This window comes from Equus asinus, chromosome 4 (genome assembly GCF_041296235.1).
Source record: "Equus asinus isolate D_3611 breed Donkey chromosome 4, EquAss-T2T_v2, whole genome shotgun sequence".
NCBI lineage: Eukaryota > Metazoa > Chordata > Mammalia > Perissodactyla > Equidae > Equus > Equus asinus.
This window is the reverse complement of record NC_091793.1, coordinates 84,143,950-84,159,789: the sequence shown is the minus strand read 5'-3', so window position 1 is coordinate 84,159,789 and position 15,840 is coordinate 84,143,950. Positions and strand designations below refer to the sequence as shown.

The window sequence follows — 15,840 nt, the reverse complement described above, 5'->3', positions numbered from 1 at the left end:
CATTGAGAAAGTATAACTTTCTTCTTTTGTGTGCACACCTTCTGCCATCCAGCAGATTTGCTGTCCTTCTGTGTGTCCTCTCTCAGCCTAAAGGTGTTTTCTTAATTATGACTTCTAGGTATGACTTAATGCCAGGAAGTTGAATTTTTTCATAAATTCAGAAAGATTCCACCGCTATGGGTTTTTTTTTTTTCAGTTTTCTTCCATATTGCTTGCTTTATTTGTTTTGATTGGAATCTTTTCCTGAAATAATTCAAGAATATGATTGTCACTTTAGTATTGCAAATAGGTTTTCCATTAGACTTCACCAATTATAAGATGTTTTTCTCTTATTGAAGAAACTTTTCTTCCTCTGAAAAGAACTCAGTTCAATGGGGCCTTAATAAATATTTGTTGATAAAAATAGTACTATTTTTCAGGGGCCATTTTATTTTACTTTTTAAAAATTTTGTTCTTAAAACTCATAGTGACTGGCAAATGTGCAAACTGTTTTATATAACATTAATATGACACTATCCCTTAGAAAAACAAATCAAAATACAGGAACAGAATGGATGAGACATGAGGTGTTTCCTCATAGTTACAACAATTATATTAAATATATTTATAAAAATTATACTCTAAGGCAGTATCTGTACCCCATTCTTTTTTATAAGGTATCCATGAATTGTTAAATGAATGAATGAATGATTTTAAGTGAATTGCTTCATTTAGAGAGATAGTATGTATAATGGTTAGAGCTGATATTCTGGAATCTGAAGCTTTATTCCTCATCTTAATAGCTGTACGATTGTGAATAAGGTTTTATTTTTTTTTTTACCTTTCTCAAAATTAAGTTTATTCTTCTATAAAATGAGGTTAATTTTGTCCAGTAGGAGGGATAAAAGAAATAATTCTTACAAAATTCTTAGCACTTATCTAGCATATTGTGATAAAAATAAATTATTCCAGGGGCTGGCCCCGTGGCCGAGTGGTTAAGTTCACGCGCTCCGCTGCAGGCGGCCCAGTGTTTCGTCGGTTCGAATCCTGGGCGCGGACATGGCACTGCTCGTCAGACCACGCTGAGGCAGCGTCCTACATGCCACAACTAGAGGAACCCACAACGAAGAATACACAACTATGTACCGGGGGGCTTTGGGGACAAAAAGGAAAAAATAAAAAATCTAAAAAAAAAAATAAAATAAAAAAATAAATTATTCCATATTTGGAACATTTACTCCTATCAATTTTTATCTCACTTCCTATTATGTTATGACAATATATGGAAAATTGCAGGCTGTTTCTCAAAGAGCAGTTTTAACATTGAGATGGTTTAAGTCCCTCCAATTGCTTCAGGAAAATATTTCTATAGAAAACGAAACTTTTCTTGACATCATTTATAAGAAAACCAGCTGATCTTATTTTGCAAAAAAAGAAACAAGAGTCTAGTTTCTAAGAATATTAGTAATATTGCTCCTTTGAGGGACAGAGTATCAGTTAAGAAACTTGAAGAAGGAAGGATTCCATATGGAACTATTAATATATTCAATTACAAGCAACATTTTTCATATGATTAAGAAAAGGGTTTAAGGAAAAAAAATAAATACTCTTAAAACCATGTTTCAGTGTGTTGGAGGTGAATCTCGAATATTTGCAGGTTACCTAAACTGTTCTCTTCCACAGTCTACTGTATCAAGAGCTAACGACCTGTCATATAAAACAAATTTCTCTCTCTTTATATATATGTGTGTATAGATGTGTATATATGTATGTGTATATGTGTTGTACCCTACATCCTATATATTATTAATTCTGTTAAAAAGTATTGTTTTCCCTCTATTTAATAGTGTCTCTTTATTTCATATATTTATATACTATCAGTGCGAGATTTATTTTATTTTACACGCACCCTTCTTTTAACTGCTAATATTTTTAAGAATGGCAAGCTGGTGTGAAATAGTTAAATTGAAATGCTTCCACCATTACTTATAGTTGAAATCAGCAGCTTTGAAGAAATGAGAATTCTGACTGCGGTGAAATGAAAGGCAGGTAATATCTTAGTACAGAGGAATTTTTGAGATTTGAGTAAACTTGTGAAGCTTCTATAATGAAGTGCTTAGAACATCTTGCAGTACTGAGAGGCTGGTCGAAGAGAAAGAGGCAGTGAGCAATGAAGAAGAGAAATGAGAGCTGAAACGTGCCAAAAGCACATTGCTACCTCGTTCCAATTATTGATATAAAAGAATCACAATGGAACTCACTTTCTTTTCTTATACCTCCTTCTTGTAATGCATGGTCCTTTGCTTTCAGTACCAGGTATATAGACTAGCACTTAACTCAGTTTTTTAATGAATCCTTCTGTATCATCTGAAGACCATATTATGAATTAATGGATTTTGTTGGTTCATCTGAAAGACTTAACTACCATTTTTAGCATTATTTATTTGGCAAAATATCGTACAAATACAGGACCGGCCTAGTGGCGCAGAGGTTAAGTTCACACGTTCCGCTTTGGCCGCTTGGGGTTTGCTGGTTCAGATCCCGGGTGTGGACCTATGCACCACCTGTCAAGCCATGCTGTGGCAGGTGTCTGACATATAAAGTAGAGGAAGATGGGCATGGATGTTAGCTCAGGGCCAGTTTTGTGCAGCAAAAAGAGGAGGATTGATGGCAGATGTTAGCTCAGGGCTAATCTTTCTCAAAAAGAAATAATAATAATACAAATAACAAACAACTAAACTGCAAATAAATTAATATTCAGGTAATATGTTTAACTGTATTATAAATTGATATTCAGGTAATATGTTTAACTGCATTATAAATTGATATTTTTTAAATATGGTAATATTTAATAATTTAATAATTTAATTATTAATTTAATATAATTACTATATCATATATTAATATGATTATTAAATTATAATTTAATTATTAATTAATTATTAAATATTACCATATTTTAAAATAATATAGTAATTATTATAATATAATATTATAGTGTGGAAATTCACCCTAGTTCTTCAACATCAAATGTTAAAATTATAATTTGAAGATATTTGTTAAAGGAAAATAGGATTTGGAATTAGTGTCTAATTGTAAAGATCCTTCTGAAAATTCTTTTCTTTAAAAATATTAAATTCTTTTCTAAAAGGAAAATTATAATATATATAAATTATTATAATCTATATAAATTATTTTATTTTATTAGGGATTATTCTTGTACTGATAAAGTTCATGAACAGGATGACTATTACTTACTATCAAAAATGATTACATAGGAGGGAGGAAAATCTTCCTCTTATCTAATAATTTGTATCCTGGCATTCTTATGCTTTGAGCATAGTTATATGAGGTAAATAAATGTCATACATATTTTATATTGCATCAACATTTACATATATTTTATTTGAATTTAATGGATAAAATAATTGTATTTAACATGTTTATTTTTTGCTGGTAAGAAATGGACTATAATTAAACATAGTTTGCACGAAATATGAAATTATCTGTAATCATAGTGTTTTCTTCACAGAGCAGACATCAGTCTTGTGTGATTGCATAATTAACATTTGGTGCTCCTATAAAGTATTATAGTTATGTATTATTTAGTCTCTTCACCTACAGCTATGATGCCCTTTAGAAGATTGACTCACTTTCGAAATTTTAGATTGCTGCCTTTTTAAAACACACATATAAGTCCATATCTCAAGTCTAACCATAATAGATAGTATACAAATTTTAGGAAAAGACAATTTGTACGTGTATAAGTCATAGTTCTTGCCAGCATAACACTTATACTGTAGCTCAAAGGTTGACAAACTAATGCCCTCAGGTTAAATTCAGCCATCTGCCTATTTTATTTGAACATGGACATGCCCGTTGATTTACATATTGTTTTATGGCTGCTTTTGTGCTATAGTAGCAAAGTTGCATAGTTGCTATGAAGGGGCATAAGGCCTGCAAAGGTGAAAATATTTACTATCTGGCCTTTTACAGAAAAAAATTGCCAACCCCTGATTTAGCTAGAAACACTGGTTATACTGATATAAAATATATGAATATATGTTGTGGAAGAGAAAGACATTTTTCTCTACTCTTCTGGTTTCCTCTGGCTGGTCCAAGAACTAAATTGAGACAGATTAATAGGAGAAAGTAAAATTTAATTGCATACATACAGGAAGCCCTCATACATGAGAGGGTCAGAGACAAAAAGGTAAAATGAGGTATATGTGCCATTTTGAGCTAAGGAATGGGAGAGGGGCCTGAGTCTTCAGAGGGGAGGAGGGTAATTCATGGGACAATAAGAAGAGCAGATGTTCACTCATTAGAAGTTTTCTCTGGCACAGGTAGGTCATTAAATAGTTATTTCTGGTAACAAATCTTATTACGGGCAAGGCCCCCAATTTAAATTCTTTAAGGAAGAGGTAAAAATTTCTCTTGAGCCTGCAGGGTCTTGATTGCCTTTAGCTCAAAATATCCCACATGCCAAAGTGGCACATTGTGGGGAGACCTGTTCTGAACCTCTTCAATATCAAAGATAATCAGAAAATAGGACAGTAAACAATAAATGGCCTAATGTCTTGTGTAGTGAATAATTAAAACCAATCCTTAGTGATGGAAGAAATCAGCCTTAGTCGGTTCCTTTAGAAAAGTGATTTATGGAAGAAAAGTAACTTGAGCTGGTTCACGAAGAAAGGTTAATCAAAAGATGGTGGGGCTGGCCCAGTGGCATAGTGGTTAAGTCCGCAGGCTCTGCTTCAACGACCTGGGGTTCACAGGTTCAGATCCTGGGCACAGACCTAGCACTACTCATCAAGCCATGCTGTGGTGACATCCCACACAAACAAAAGTAGAGGATGATTGGCAGAGATGTTAGCTCAAGACCAATCTTCCTCACACACACAAAAAGATGTTGGTGATGAAATTCTACAGGAAGAAAAGTACATCATGTCAAGGCAGAAAAGGACAAGCTGTAGATTTTCAGAGAACAATGAGCAGTCCATATTGGCATGTGCATAATGTGTTTGTAGAAGGGAAGTGGCAGATGACCCTGGAAGATAGGTTGATATCTTATAGAGAGAGATTGGTATATTCTGGGAGATACCTCAGTGTTCCAGTTACATGGCCATAGAGGTCATATAAAAGTGATGAAATAAAACTTCGTATTGGAAGAAGAGAGGTAAAAATGGAAACAAGGAAATATATTAGGGAAAATCTGACAACTGATTAAATATGGTAATGAAAGAGAAGAGAAAAAGATGCTTTGAAGTTTGAGTTTGGAAGACTGATGCCATCTTTAACAAAAATAAACAGAGTGGATCCAGATAAAAAACTGGCAGTTGAATGAGAACAGCAGGTAGACCAATCTGGCAAGTACCAGGGAATCTTGGGGAAAATGGTAAGAGATAAGATTGAAACTGTGAGAATGACAGTAGGAAGGCATCCAGGGTTTTTAAGCAAGGCAGCTATATGATCAAGTCTGTGTTTTAGAAAGCTAACTATGCAGTGGTGAGAGACTAGAGATCAAGAGATTAGTTAGAAAGTTACTGCAGCAACCCAAGCAAGAGATGGGGAGAAACTAAATTGAGCCAGTGACCATAGAATTGGAGAGAAAGGTGTATAGGGTTAGAGTACAGACTCTTAAACCCCTTGGTGCAAGAACTATGTCTTGTCTACTGTTATATCCCAGCTTCTTAAAGCTAGGCAGAACAAATAGGTGCTTCATAAATATGTATTTAATGCATAAATATAAGGAGGGGTGTTACATGTGTCTCTAAGTTTCTTTGTTTGGTCAACTTGAGTTTAGATAATATGAACTGTCAGTGAACCCACTCTGCACAGCAGTATTTGAATTTCATCTCTTAAGATTGCTTATAACATTCCATTGATTGGTCAGGTTTTCCCATTTCCTGAATGCAAATAAATGGTATAGTCTTGGTCTTGTAGGAGTTTACAACCTCCATATTGATATTGGATTTTGCAATAGTATTTCTCATAAAGTAGTTAATTGCTTTATGTCAGGTGTTGGCAAAGCTTTTCTGTAAAAAGCCAGATAATAAATATTTTAGGGCTTTGTGGGCCATATGGTCTCTGCTGAATCTGCTCACCTCTGCTATTTGTAGTATGAAAGCAGCCATAGATAATATGAAAACTAATGGCATAGCTATATGCCAATAAAACTTTATTTACAAAAATAAGCAGTGGACCAGATGTGGCTTAGAGGTCACCATTTGCTAATCCTTGCTTTATATTAAAGTGTGACTATTGTGAACCAAATTCCTTAATTTGGTAATTAAAATAGGTATCTGTTCAAATGCATGGTTAGAAAGAAACTTCAAAAAGATTTAATAGCATTATTTCAAAGTGAGAAGAGATAAAAATGAAAAGTAAGATGTCTTTGTGGATTTTCCATGCTATGAAGCACAAATATTGTGACTACTACATCACAGTGTTATCATTAATACATCTACTGGGCTACAAAGTCAATATAATTTTTTACTTTAGTATGTATATAGAAATTTAATACCTTTGCTTTTAAAAAGTATTTTGTCACAATTATAGGATGTTGAGAAGAGCTAGTATGATTCAGAGCTAAAAATAGTGATCTTCAAAATGAAATCCAAGTGCCCATCCATGAACTGTCATGGATTATGCTTTTAATTTCCTTGAGAGAACAGCATTCCTTATGTCAATGGGTTTTTTGTTTTGTTTTGTTTTTGTTTTTTTGATGAGGAAGATTTCCCCTGAGCTTACATCTGTTACCAATCTTGCTCTTTTTGCTTGAGGAAGATTGTTACTAAGCTAACATCTGTGCCACTCTTCCTCTATTTCATGCCACAGTGTGGCTTGACAAGTGGTGCTAGATCTGAGCCCAGGATTTGATCCTGTGAACCCTGGGCTGCTGAAGCAGAGCGCACAAACTTAACCACTCCACCACTGGGCCGACTCCATGTCAATGTTTTTAACTAGATTTCTCCTCCCTCTTCCTCCTTTACTCCTCTTTATTCATTCTGTTTTTCTTCTTCTTCCTCATCCTCTTCTTTTTTTCAAGTGTTGAAGACTGAGTTTGTTCTTTCTGTCTACCACAGTTAGGTAACCCTGACTCTAGGCACCTAATAGTTCTCCAACCGTGCCTCTCCTTCATTCCACCTGCTCTCCTGCAACACCTTTCCTCCTCAATAACCTTCACACCTGCCCTCTTGCTTCTCTAATCTGGAATTCCTTGGGGACTTCAGTTATACTAGATGAAGTTAAAAGGGAAGAAAGTGGAATATGTGGCACTTACTCCATGTGATGGAGGAACTTGTATTCCTAAGGAATCTCCAGACTTTAGCTTCCACTCTTTTCTAAGAGTTTTTGTTTTTAATTGATTTTCTTGGGAAAATGTTTCTGAGCCTTTCATTTCCTTTTGTTTATTTATTTTTTAATCAAATGGAAGGACATGGATTATTTTTATAACCTTGAGGGAAGGATGCTAAAGACTGCCAAAAGCCACACTGAGTATTATCAAATTCAGTTAATTCTCATATCCTCTACAATTTATTATAGCCCATTGCTTTTTATTCTTTGTGCTTTAAAACTCCACAGGACAAATATTAACTACTCTGAGCAATAGGTCCACCTGTTAGGAAGATGTCATTAGATGAAAACTCAAATATTACTAGTGGGATCAGAGGATGTAACTCTTTTCTGCCTTCAATTTAGTCGCCTGGTTCTAAAGACTTTATTCTACTAGATAGGCTCTGTAAAAATAAGATTTAAGAAAATAGTTATTGATCAGTTGAGATTAAAATCTTACGGGAAAGGCATGATGACAGACAAGAAACATAAAAAATAAGAGAATGACATTGAACTGCAAAATTTAATATTCCATTCTAAATTTGAACATGTCACAAGTTATTTATACAATAGAATTTAGTAAGTATGTGTATGTGAAGAAAACTTTAGCCATGGAATCAGTTAATACAGAAAAAAAACTGAAGAAGCACATGTCTTAGTAACAAAAGACAAACATTTTTTCACATAGACCTCTGATTTGAAAAACAGGAGATAGCCTGAAGGAAGGATATATATGTAACAGCAGTTTCCTAGGGAAACCTTTAGGAGTGTTGTGCTAAGGCAATAAGGGAGTCTATATGATAGATTAGAAAAATAACAACATCCCTTGGAACTCCCAATGCCTGGATTATAGTCTACTTGAGTTTATTATATAGTAAATTTAATAATTACTCCTAGTTGTTTCTCAGACTAAATGCTTAAAGAAACCTTTGCTTCTGAGGCAATAGGATGCATACCATTCATCTTAGTGAAAATTGAGGGAGTTATCTTAGTTATCTTTGAGGAGGAAAAATGTTTTTATTAGTGTAATTGCTGTGTATGATTGTCTATTATTGTCATATTAATCACCCTAGTAATGGGTGCTATGTAGAGAACTTCACTTTGAATCATTAAGTGAATAACCCTTGTCAACCTCAGAGGTTCCCTAATATATTTTTCCTTCTTTATTGTTAATATTTCACTGTGTAATTACAGCTCCCAATCCCTGTGCAGCTAATGATGGCAGAGGGCCCTGCTCTCACCTGTGTCTGATCCATCATAACAGGAGTGCCGCGTGTGCATGTCCCCACTTGATGAAGCTTTCCTCCGACAAGAAGACCTGCTATGGTAAATTTGTTAAAGTTCTTATCTAAAATTCAAATTGAATTCTCTCAAATTGTATTAGCATTCAGATTTTCCTCAAAATAAAGCAGAAGAGGTTTTGAGTGTCCTTAAAAACATTCGAGGTGGTGCTATTTCTAGAGCATTGATGATTCATCTACTTTTGGGGAGACTGACAAATTCTTTAAATGACATGCTGCACTTTGCTATTTATTACCTTATTCATTTTTTCTTGCAACTTTCTTATTTGGTGTGTTAGCAGAATTTATCTGTACAAAACAGGGAGATTTGTAAGTGAAAGCGCATCATCAGAAAATGATGATGTAGGTAACCTACATAACAAAGAGGTACTTAACAGCTTTAATCTCCTCCTGCTCTTCTGGAGTCAGTTTAGCATCATTTTGTAGAGGATTATCAACTTGAAGGAGGAAAAAAATGAAGTAAAATATGTAACTTTGAAAGATTTGTAAAAAATATGTAAACAGCACATTTAAACTATAAAAAGATAGAATTTGTGAATGAAAATCAGACTATGGCGGTTTTCTGGTTTGTTTTGTTTTAATTTTGAATTGTTTTTGTCTATTTGCAAAGCAATTACTTTTAAAGACAGAAAAAAATGTACTCACAAAATCTTAACTCAGGAATTTAGGCACTTGTAGATTTTATCATTATTGTACAATCATAGCATATCTCAAATAACAATAACCCCAAAAATAAAAATGAAAGAGTAGAATATCTGTGACTCCTATCTATTTAATCTACTAATATTTCAGTGCAAGAATGGTACCTATGGAAGTAAAAATGATGCAATACCTCATAATGTTAGTTACTACAGATTTACAAAAATTTACAATACAGCTTGCTTTAACATTATCTGAACCCTAATTTTGATAGGGAAAACATGAACATGATTTTTAAGAGCAATATTTAATTTCATTTTATTCAAAGATAGTATAAGAAAAATGTTCTTAGATTCCTTCAAAAAGCATTCAATGCAATGTGATATTGTTACAATTATGTACAAAAAACAAATACTATGGTCATTTGACATTTGTAGAGTTCATGTATTTTAGCAAGATTGTTTGAAATTCTAAGATCAAACCAATTACTGAGAATTTCTTGGCATTTCTAAATAAAGAAAAACAATAACAATGATTCTAACTTTTTTATTTGTTTCTATTAAGTAATTTAAAAAGAGGTAAAAAAATGTCTTCATTAATGTTTCCGTCAAATGTTGATTATGACTTTCTGGGGTTAAAAAATCTATTAAAGCATGAACAAGTAGCATTTTAGAGTTTCTAGACTGCTTCAAACTTGCCAAGCTTGTAAGGCAAAAACATTTGTTTCTGTTTCTTTTCTAGAAATGAAAAAATTTCTTCTTTATGCAAGGCGTTCTGAAATCAGAGGAGTGGATATTGATAATCCATATTTTAACTTTATCACGGCCTTTACAGTCCCTGATATTGATGACGTTACTGTGATAGACTTCGATGCATCTGAAGAACGTTTATACTGGACAGATATTAAAACACAAACCATTAAACGGGCCTTTATTAACGGAACTGGGTTAGAAACTGTTATTTCAAGAGGTAACAGATTTGCATGTTACAACTTTAAAAAATATTTGTTATTCAATTTGTAATAATCACGTCTCTTTTATATTCTTTTTTCTATTATCCACTTCTATGTTAATTGAAAGTGGGAATTAATTACTCACAGATTTAATAATATGCTACATCCTAACAATTGCAGAATGCTATAATTATGTTGCACATAGTAGTCTTGAAAACTAGAAATTTAATTTCACAAGAAGAAAAAATTTCAGAACAAATCTCCTTAAAATTTATAGATTTCTAAATAAACAGATTTGAAGACTCCTTTTTGCTGATGGGGAAATAGTTATATTTGCAAAGAGAAAATATAGGTTATTTGAAAGGTTTGGTTTCCCCCTATGACTCAAGTTTATTATCAACTTCCTTTTGCCCATGTTTCTACAGAACCAGACTACACAAATAAGACAGAGAACCTGTTCTTAGCACCTCCTGAGCCAAGAAGTTTGAACCGTAGGTTTTCAGTAAATGTTGTTGAATTAACCATTAAAAAAAAGAGCAATTTTTCTGAAAGTGGAAAACATAGCTAAAACGAGACATACATATAAATGAGGTTGTTGAACTCTAAATATTTAGCATTGCATTACCCTAAGCAAAAATTGCTTAAATTTTGGTATATTGTGATTTCTGGATTAGTTATTAGCTTATTGAATGAATCTTAATTGAGCAACTGCTGTTTGCCATGACCTCAAAACCAAACAAGACATAATTTCTCACCAACTCGATGCCCCCCTAAGCATGATAGAGTGATTTGGAGGAGGGTGGAGGAAAGGGTAATCAGTAATCCATATAGATATATAAACTCCTTGAAGCATACTGAAAGCTTAATTTCAGCCCTTATTTGAGCATTGATCAATCTTTTAATGAAAGCAATAAGTACAGCTTTTAAGTTCAGTGTTTTTCAAGAGTTTCCACACACAATACTAGAAGGCTGGCTTGAGTACCACTAGGAGATCTGAGAGTATTTGATCACTAAAGTACTCTTGTATTTATTTATACTAGCTCTTTACCCACCTCAAGTTAGTGCTGGTAAAGCAACTTGAATGAATTGGTTATAAGCTTGTTCAAATATTTATTTCAAACTTGCCATAAGAGAAGAGCCTTTTCTAAAAAAGCTAATGCAAAGATTTCCTCTTTGTACAGGATTCTTTATAGGCGTGGAGGAAAAATTGTTAGATAATCATTGTTAGACTAGATTTATAAAGAATGCCTGGTTAATGGTCATTAAAACCCTTGAGAGACCAGTTTAAGGATATTAGGTGCCTCCCCAAACTGATAGGCAGTTAGGCAATCTTCTCACAAGAAATTCATCGAAGTCTAATAAAAAATTGTTCAAACACTTTTATCATGAATGCGAAATACTTCCCAAAAGAGTCTATGAATTGTATAAAGTAAAAGACGTTCTACCTCAAAAAACTTAGGGGACAATTTTCTGTCTCTAATTATAGATTGATAATTAGTGGTAATTTGGTGAGTTTATCTTTGAGAAAATCATAAAGACTTATTTATATTTAGCAGACTCTATTTATGATTAACCAAAAATTGAGCAATAATATTTTCTCACTAATAATACTCATTAGGATAAGTAATTGTTAAGTCAGTAACTTTGACAAATATTGAAATATTTTTCTATATGAGAAAAATTGAAAGGAAACCAATGTAGACTGAATAGTAAGGAACGCAGAACGAGAGATATACGCTATACTAGCTGATGGAGCTACAGAAATAGAAACCGAATCATGCCATCCTTTAAGGATAAATAGTTGATTTTTATGTTAATGCTAAAGATAATGGGAACTAAGGAAAGGAAGCATTTTAAGGAGGGCGCACTACATGATTAACTTTGCCTTTGGGAAAGATCACTCTAGCTATTATGCTTAGTAGAAAACTGGAGAAAGTCTGGGGTTGGGGGTGGGTGAGCAGAGGACTCTGGGAGACAAGTTAGTTGGCTGCTGTAGTGGTTTTAGTAAGAGATGACAGAAGCCTGGACTTGAGTAGAAACAATAGAGAGAGAAATGTGGGAAGATTATAGAGATACAAAAGAGTAAAAATATAAAGGAACTTAATTAATTGGATATGAAGGTTGAGGAATAGGCATTATTCAAAGATAACTCTTTCATTTCTGGCAACCCCACAAGCTGAATGATGTTGCTTTTCCCTTTCTTCCAGAAGGAAACCTTGTTAAGGACTGATAGATCTTTCTACTAATAGAAAAACTTGAGATGAACTTTTGACAGTTCAGCTTCTGAACTCATCAGAGTATCTCAAATCCTACCAGTAATTGTACTTTATTTTATCGTTTCATCTTTGGATTCTCTATGAATGACTCTCTGACCCTTCTCTTACTTCTTACACTGTTGGCCTATTTATTTTCTCTCTTCACTGTCCTCCCTCTACTGGACTTTTTCTTGAAAGACTCTTTCCTTCCTTACCTTCCTTAGTGTAAATCTAACATGAAACCAGCTTCAAAAATCAGGCCCCAAATCTATCCATTACCCCAACCAGCTCTTATGGTTTTCTTCCAAGCAGATCATTTTCTGGGGAAAATCCTGAGGCTCTTTGGGCCAAGCTTTCAAATAGTCTGCCTGCCCTGACTTTCTCCATATCCTGAAACACTAAACTGCTCTTAAGTCATGTACTACCCACATCAGCTATTGGTTAAAGTGACTTGTAGCAGTTACACTTTATTATAAGGATAAATACTAATACATGACTATAGGCACATTCATTGTATAAATTAACAAATATTTACTCATGTTTATATATTTTATATATATGTACATATATTTGCCTCTTTCACAAAAACCAAAGGTAAATTAATTTCCAGAAAAAATAAACAACGATAACAATTCATGGCAAATGTTCTTGCCAGTGGTCTGCAGCCCTACTCTCTGATGGTAATCAATTCTTGTATTTGAGTCACTGCTTGGTCCAAATATCTTTCAATTATTCATGCTCTCAGTTTTATTTTTCTGAAATAATGAGTAATATTAGCTGTCATTAATGTGACAAGTACCATTAACTTATTTAATCTTTGCAAACCTATTATTAATTATTTCCCTTTTGCAGATGAGAAAACTTTAAGTTCACTGAAGCTATAACTCTGCCTTAAAAATCAAAGTGAGGAAATGAAGGAAACAAATTCAGACTCAGGACTATACGTTTATAGCTCCTGTCATCCTCATTACTGTACAATAAGAGGACTTGGAACTTCATCCCAAGTGGCTGGGGGTTCCCCTTTTAAGCTCAATTGCCCCTCCTAAGTACTCATATACTGCCCAGAATTATACCTTATTGGATAAAAGATTGCCCCCAAAGCTCTAAAGTACTGCTTGCAATAAACATAGTAAGGAAAAAAAGGGACATTAAGATTTCCAATCTAAGCCAGGAGTAATATAGTTGACTTTTCACGTTTGTATCTACGCTTATTTTATTTTATGCATCATTTATTCCTCATACAGTGCTTTGTGGTAAATGTTACTTTTTGCTTTTGAAGATGAGGAAGCATTTGTTCAGATTTGCCCAGCTAGGAAATTACAGAACTTTGCTATTACAGTTTTGTTTATCCAATTTTGGATTCAGGCCTTTTGACTCCAAAGCTATGCTCTTTTTCACTAAGTGTCCCTTTCTTTTACAAATAAGGAACCTCAGCAAGGTGGAGAGCGGAAGTTTTACTATAACCACACGGTTTGTGCAGAACGTTCCTTTCCAGTGTTCACTTAACATACACTCAGCGTACTCTGCAGAGTTCATCTGGTAGTACCCAGGTGAACTATAGGGGGTTTTCCATCTCCTTGCCAATGATTTTATTGTTTATTCTAAAATACATGGAAAAGCTTTTAGAGATATGTTGGCAGCTTTATTAGATTCCAGGCTACTGTCAATAGAATCTGATTTTTTATCGCAAAAGACCCCTGATGTATCATCTGATTATTCTAGGGCAAAGTATAAATTGTTCATCTTTGGAAAATTAAGGACTCAACTTTGGGCAAGTACAATTGCTTGAGCAAAGTGTTTTTTTAGTACTACCGTCTACTATCTGTATGAACTGGACTGTTAGGTTGAATTAAGCAGAAGCTAAAATGGATAAAAGGAAGATGAATATAAATGAGAAATATATCTGTTTATTTCTGTAAAGAGCACTCTCTTATGTAGTAGGAAATTATCATATAATTATATGCTTTTTTAACTACAAAAATATAAACCATTTTAAATGCAGATCTTTTGATCACATTGCTGCTATATAAAATTTAATTCTCAATGACATTTTGAATCTAATTGGACTTATTTCCGAGTAGATTTCCATTAGTACTTGAAATTATTATCCACCTCTGTCAACAATTATTTTGCCAGTGAGTACTAAAGATTCATTCATTCCCTCTATTTTGCAAGACACCATATTTAATTTTACCCAGTAATAAAAATGCTTAGAAAATAAAAACTATTGTGAAAATTGGTCCAGAGAGAATGAGAGAAATATAAACAGGTCAGTAATAACAGTGAGATCTAGATTTTGGAAACAAGCCTTGAATTAAAGTAGAAAGTTTGGATAGGGAACATCTGTTGTTTTGCCTATTTCTAAATAGGATTTTCAATTTTCATTTTCACCCAGGAAGCCTTTTGGTGTAAGAATGTCAACATCTGTGATTTAAAAAAGAGAAAAGAAAAGAAAGAAAGGAAAAAACCACACCCTTAAATGCCATTCCTCTGAGAACTATGTATCTATAGCAATGGGTCCTAAATGAGTCATACTTCCTATGTTTCTTCTCCTATCTTTTGTTAGAAGGTTAGAAATTCTATTTTATATTATTCCATAGGCCTTTTTTTTTTTTCCCCACCATATTCTAGATTCTGTATCTGAGACATTTGGTGGGTGCAGGATGGCTGTTATTTAAACCAACTGTGCATAACCTCAAGGAGCTTCACCTCTGGTGAAAGAGTGAGATGTAAAAAAACTAATCAAAATATAAGGCTAAATGAAATAAGGAGTTTAATGAGAGTGTAAGCCACTTCTGAGAAAATTAGCGCAAGGAGTGTTGAGTTCTTACATGGGATTAGCAAAGTGCTCACTTGGGAGGTAGTAGTCAAACTAGGCCTTGGAGAGAAATGCTAGCAAGATCAATCCAGGTTGAGTTATCAGTGGGCACAAAGGTCTGGTCACTTGATATGTAAAGAGAAGCAAGTAGTGAGGGCTGGCTGGACTTGTAGAAGAGTAAACTAGAAGGTTAATGTGACAGCAGATCAGAGGGTCTTATGCCAGGGTGAGGAGTTGTTTTGTATTTTTTTTCCTCAGGGCAATGGGAAGCCACTGAAGACTTTTACAGATGGGTATAGAGGACTCAAACTCTTTTGAAGATAAATAAGATGGAAATCTGAAAGATAAATTGGAGACGTGAGAAATTATAGACAAGGATACAATTAAAAAGTTATAGAAATGTTCTAAATCTGAAACAGAAATTAGACTAGAACAATGAGATGTATAAGAAAGTGACAGATACCACGGGCATGGTAGATGTGGAAGTAATTGAACCTGATGACTGAGAGAGAGGTGAAGTTGACCAGATAATTGGAAGGATGTTGGAGACATCGATCC

The 15,840-nt window shown here is 33.8% G+C and overlaps 1 protein-coding gene across 5 annotated transcripts in view; it reads left to right on the top strand.

The window, feature by feature from the left end:
- Window positions 1-15,840, top strand: part of LRP1B (LDL receptor related protein 1B) — a 1,812,874-nt gene that overhangs the window by 1,214,467 nt on the left and 582,567 nt on the right. For all 5 annotated transcript variants that reach the window (XM_044768977.2, XM_070507612.1, XM_070507613.1 and 2 more), the window contains exons 28-29: window positions 8,512-8,643; window positions 9,999-10,226. In XM_044768977.2, coding sequence (XP_044624912.2) covers window positions 8,512-8,643; window positions 9,999-10,226 — 360 coding nt within the window. The remainder of the gene's footprint in view (window positions 1-8,511; window positions 8,644-9,998; window positions 10,227-15,840) is intronic.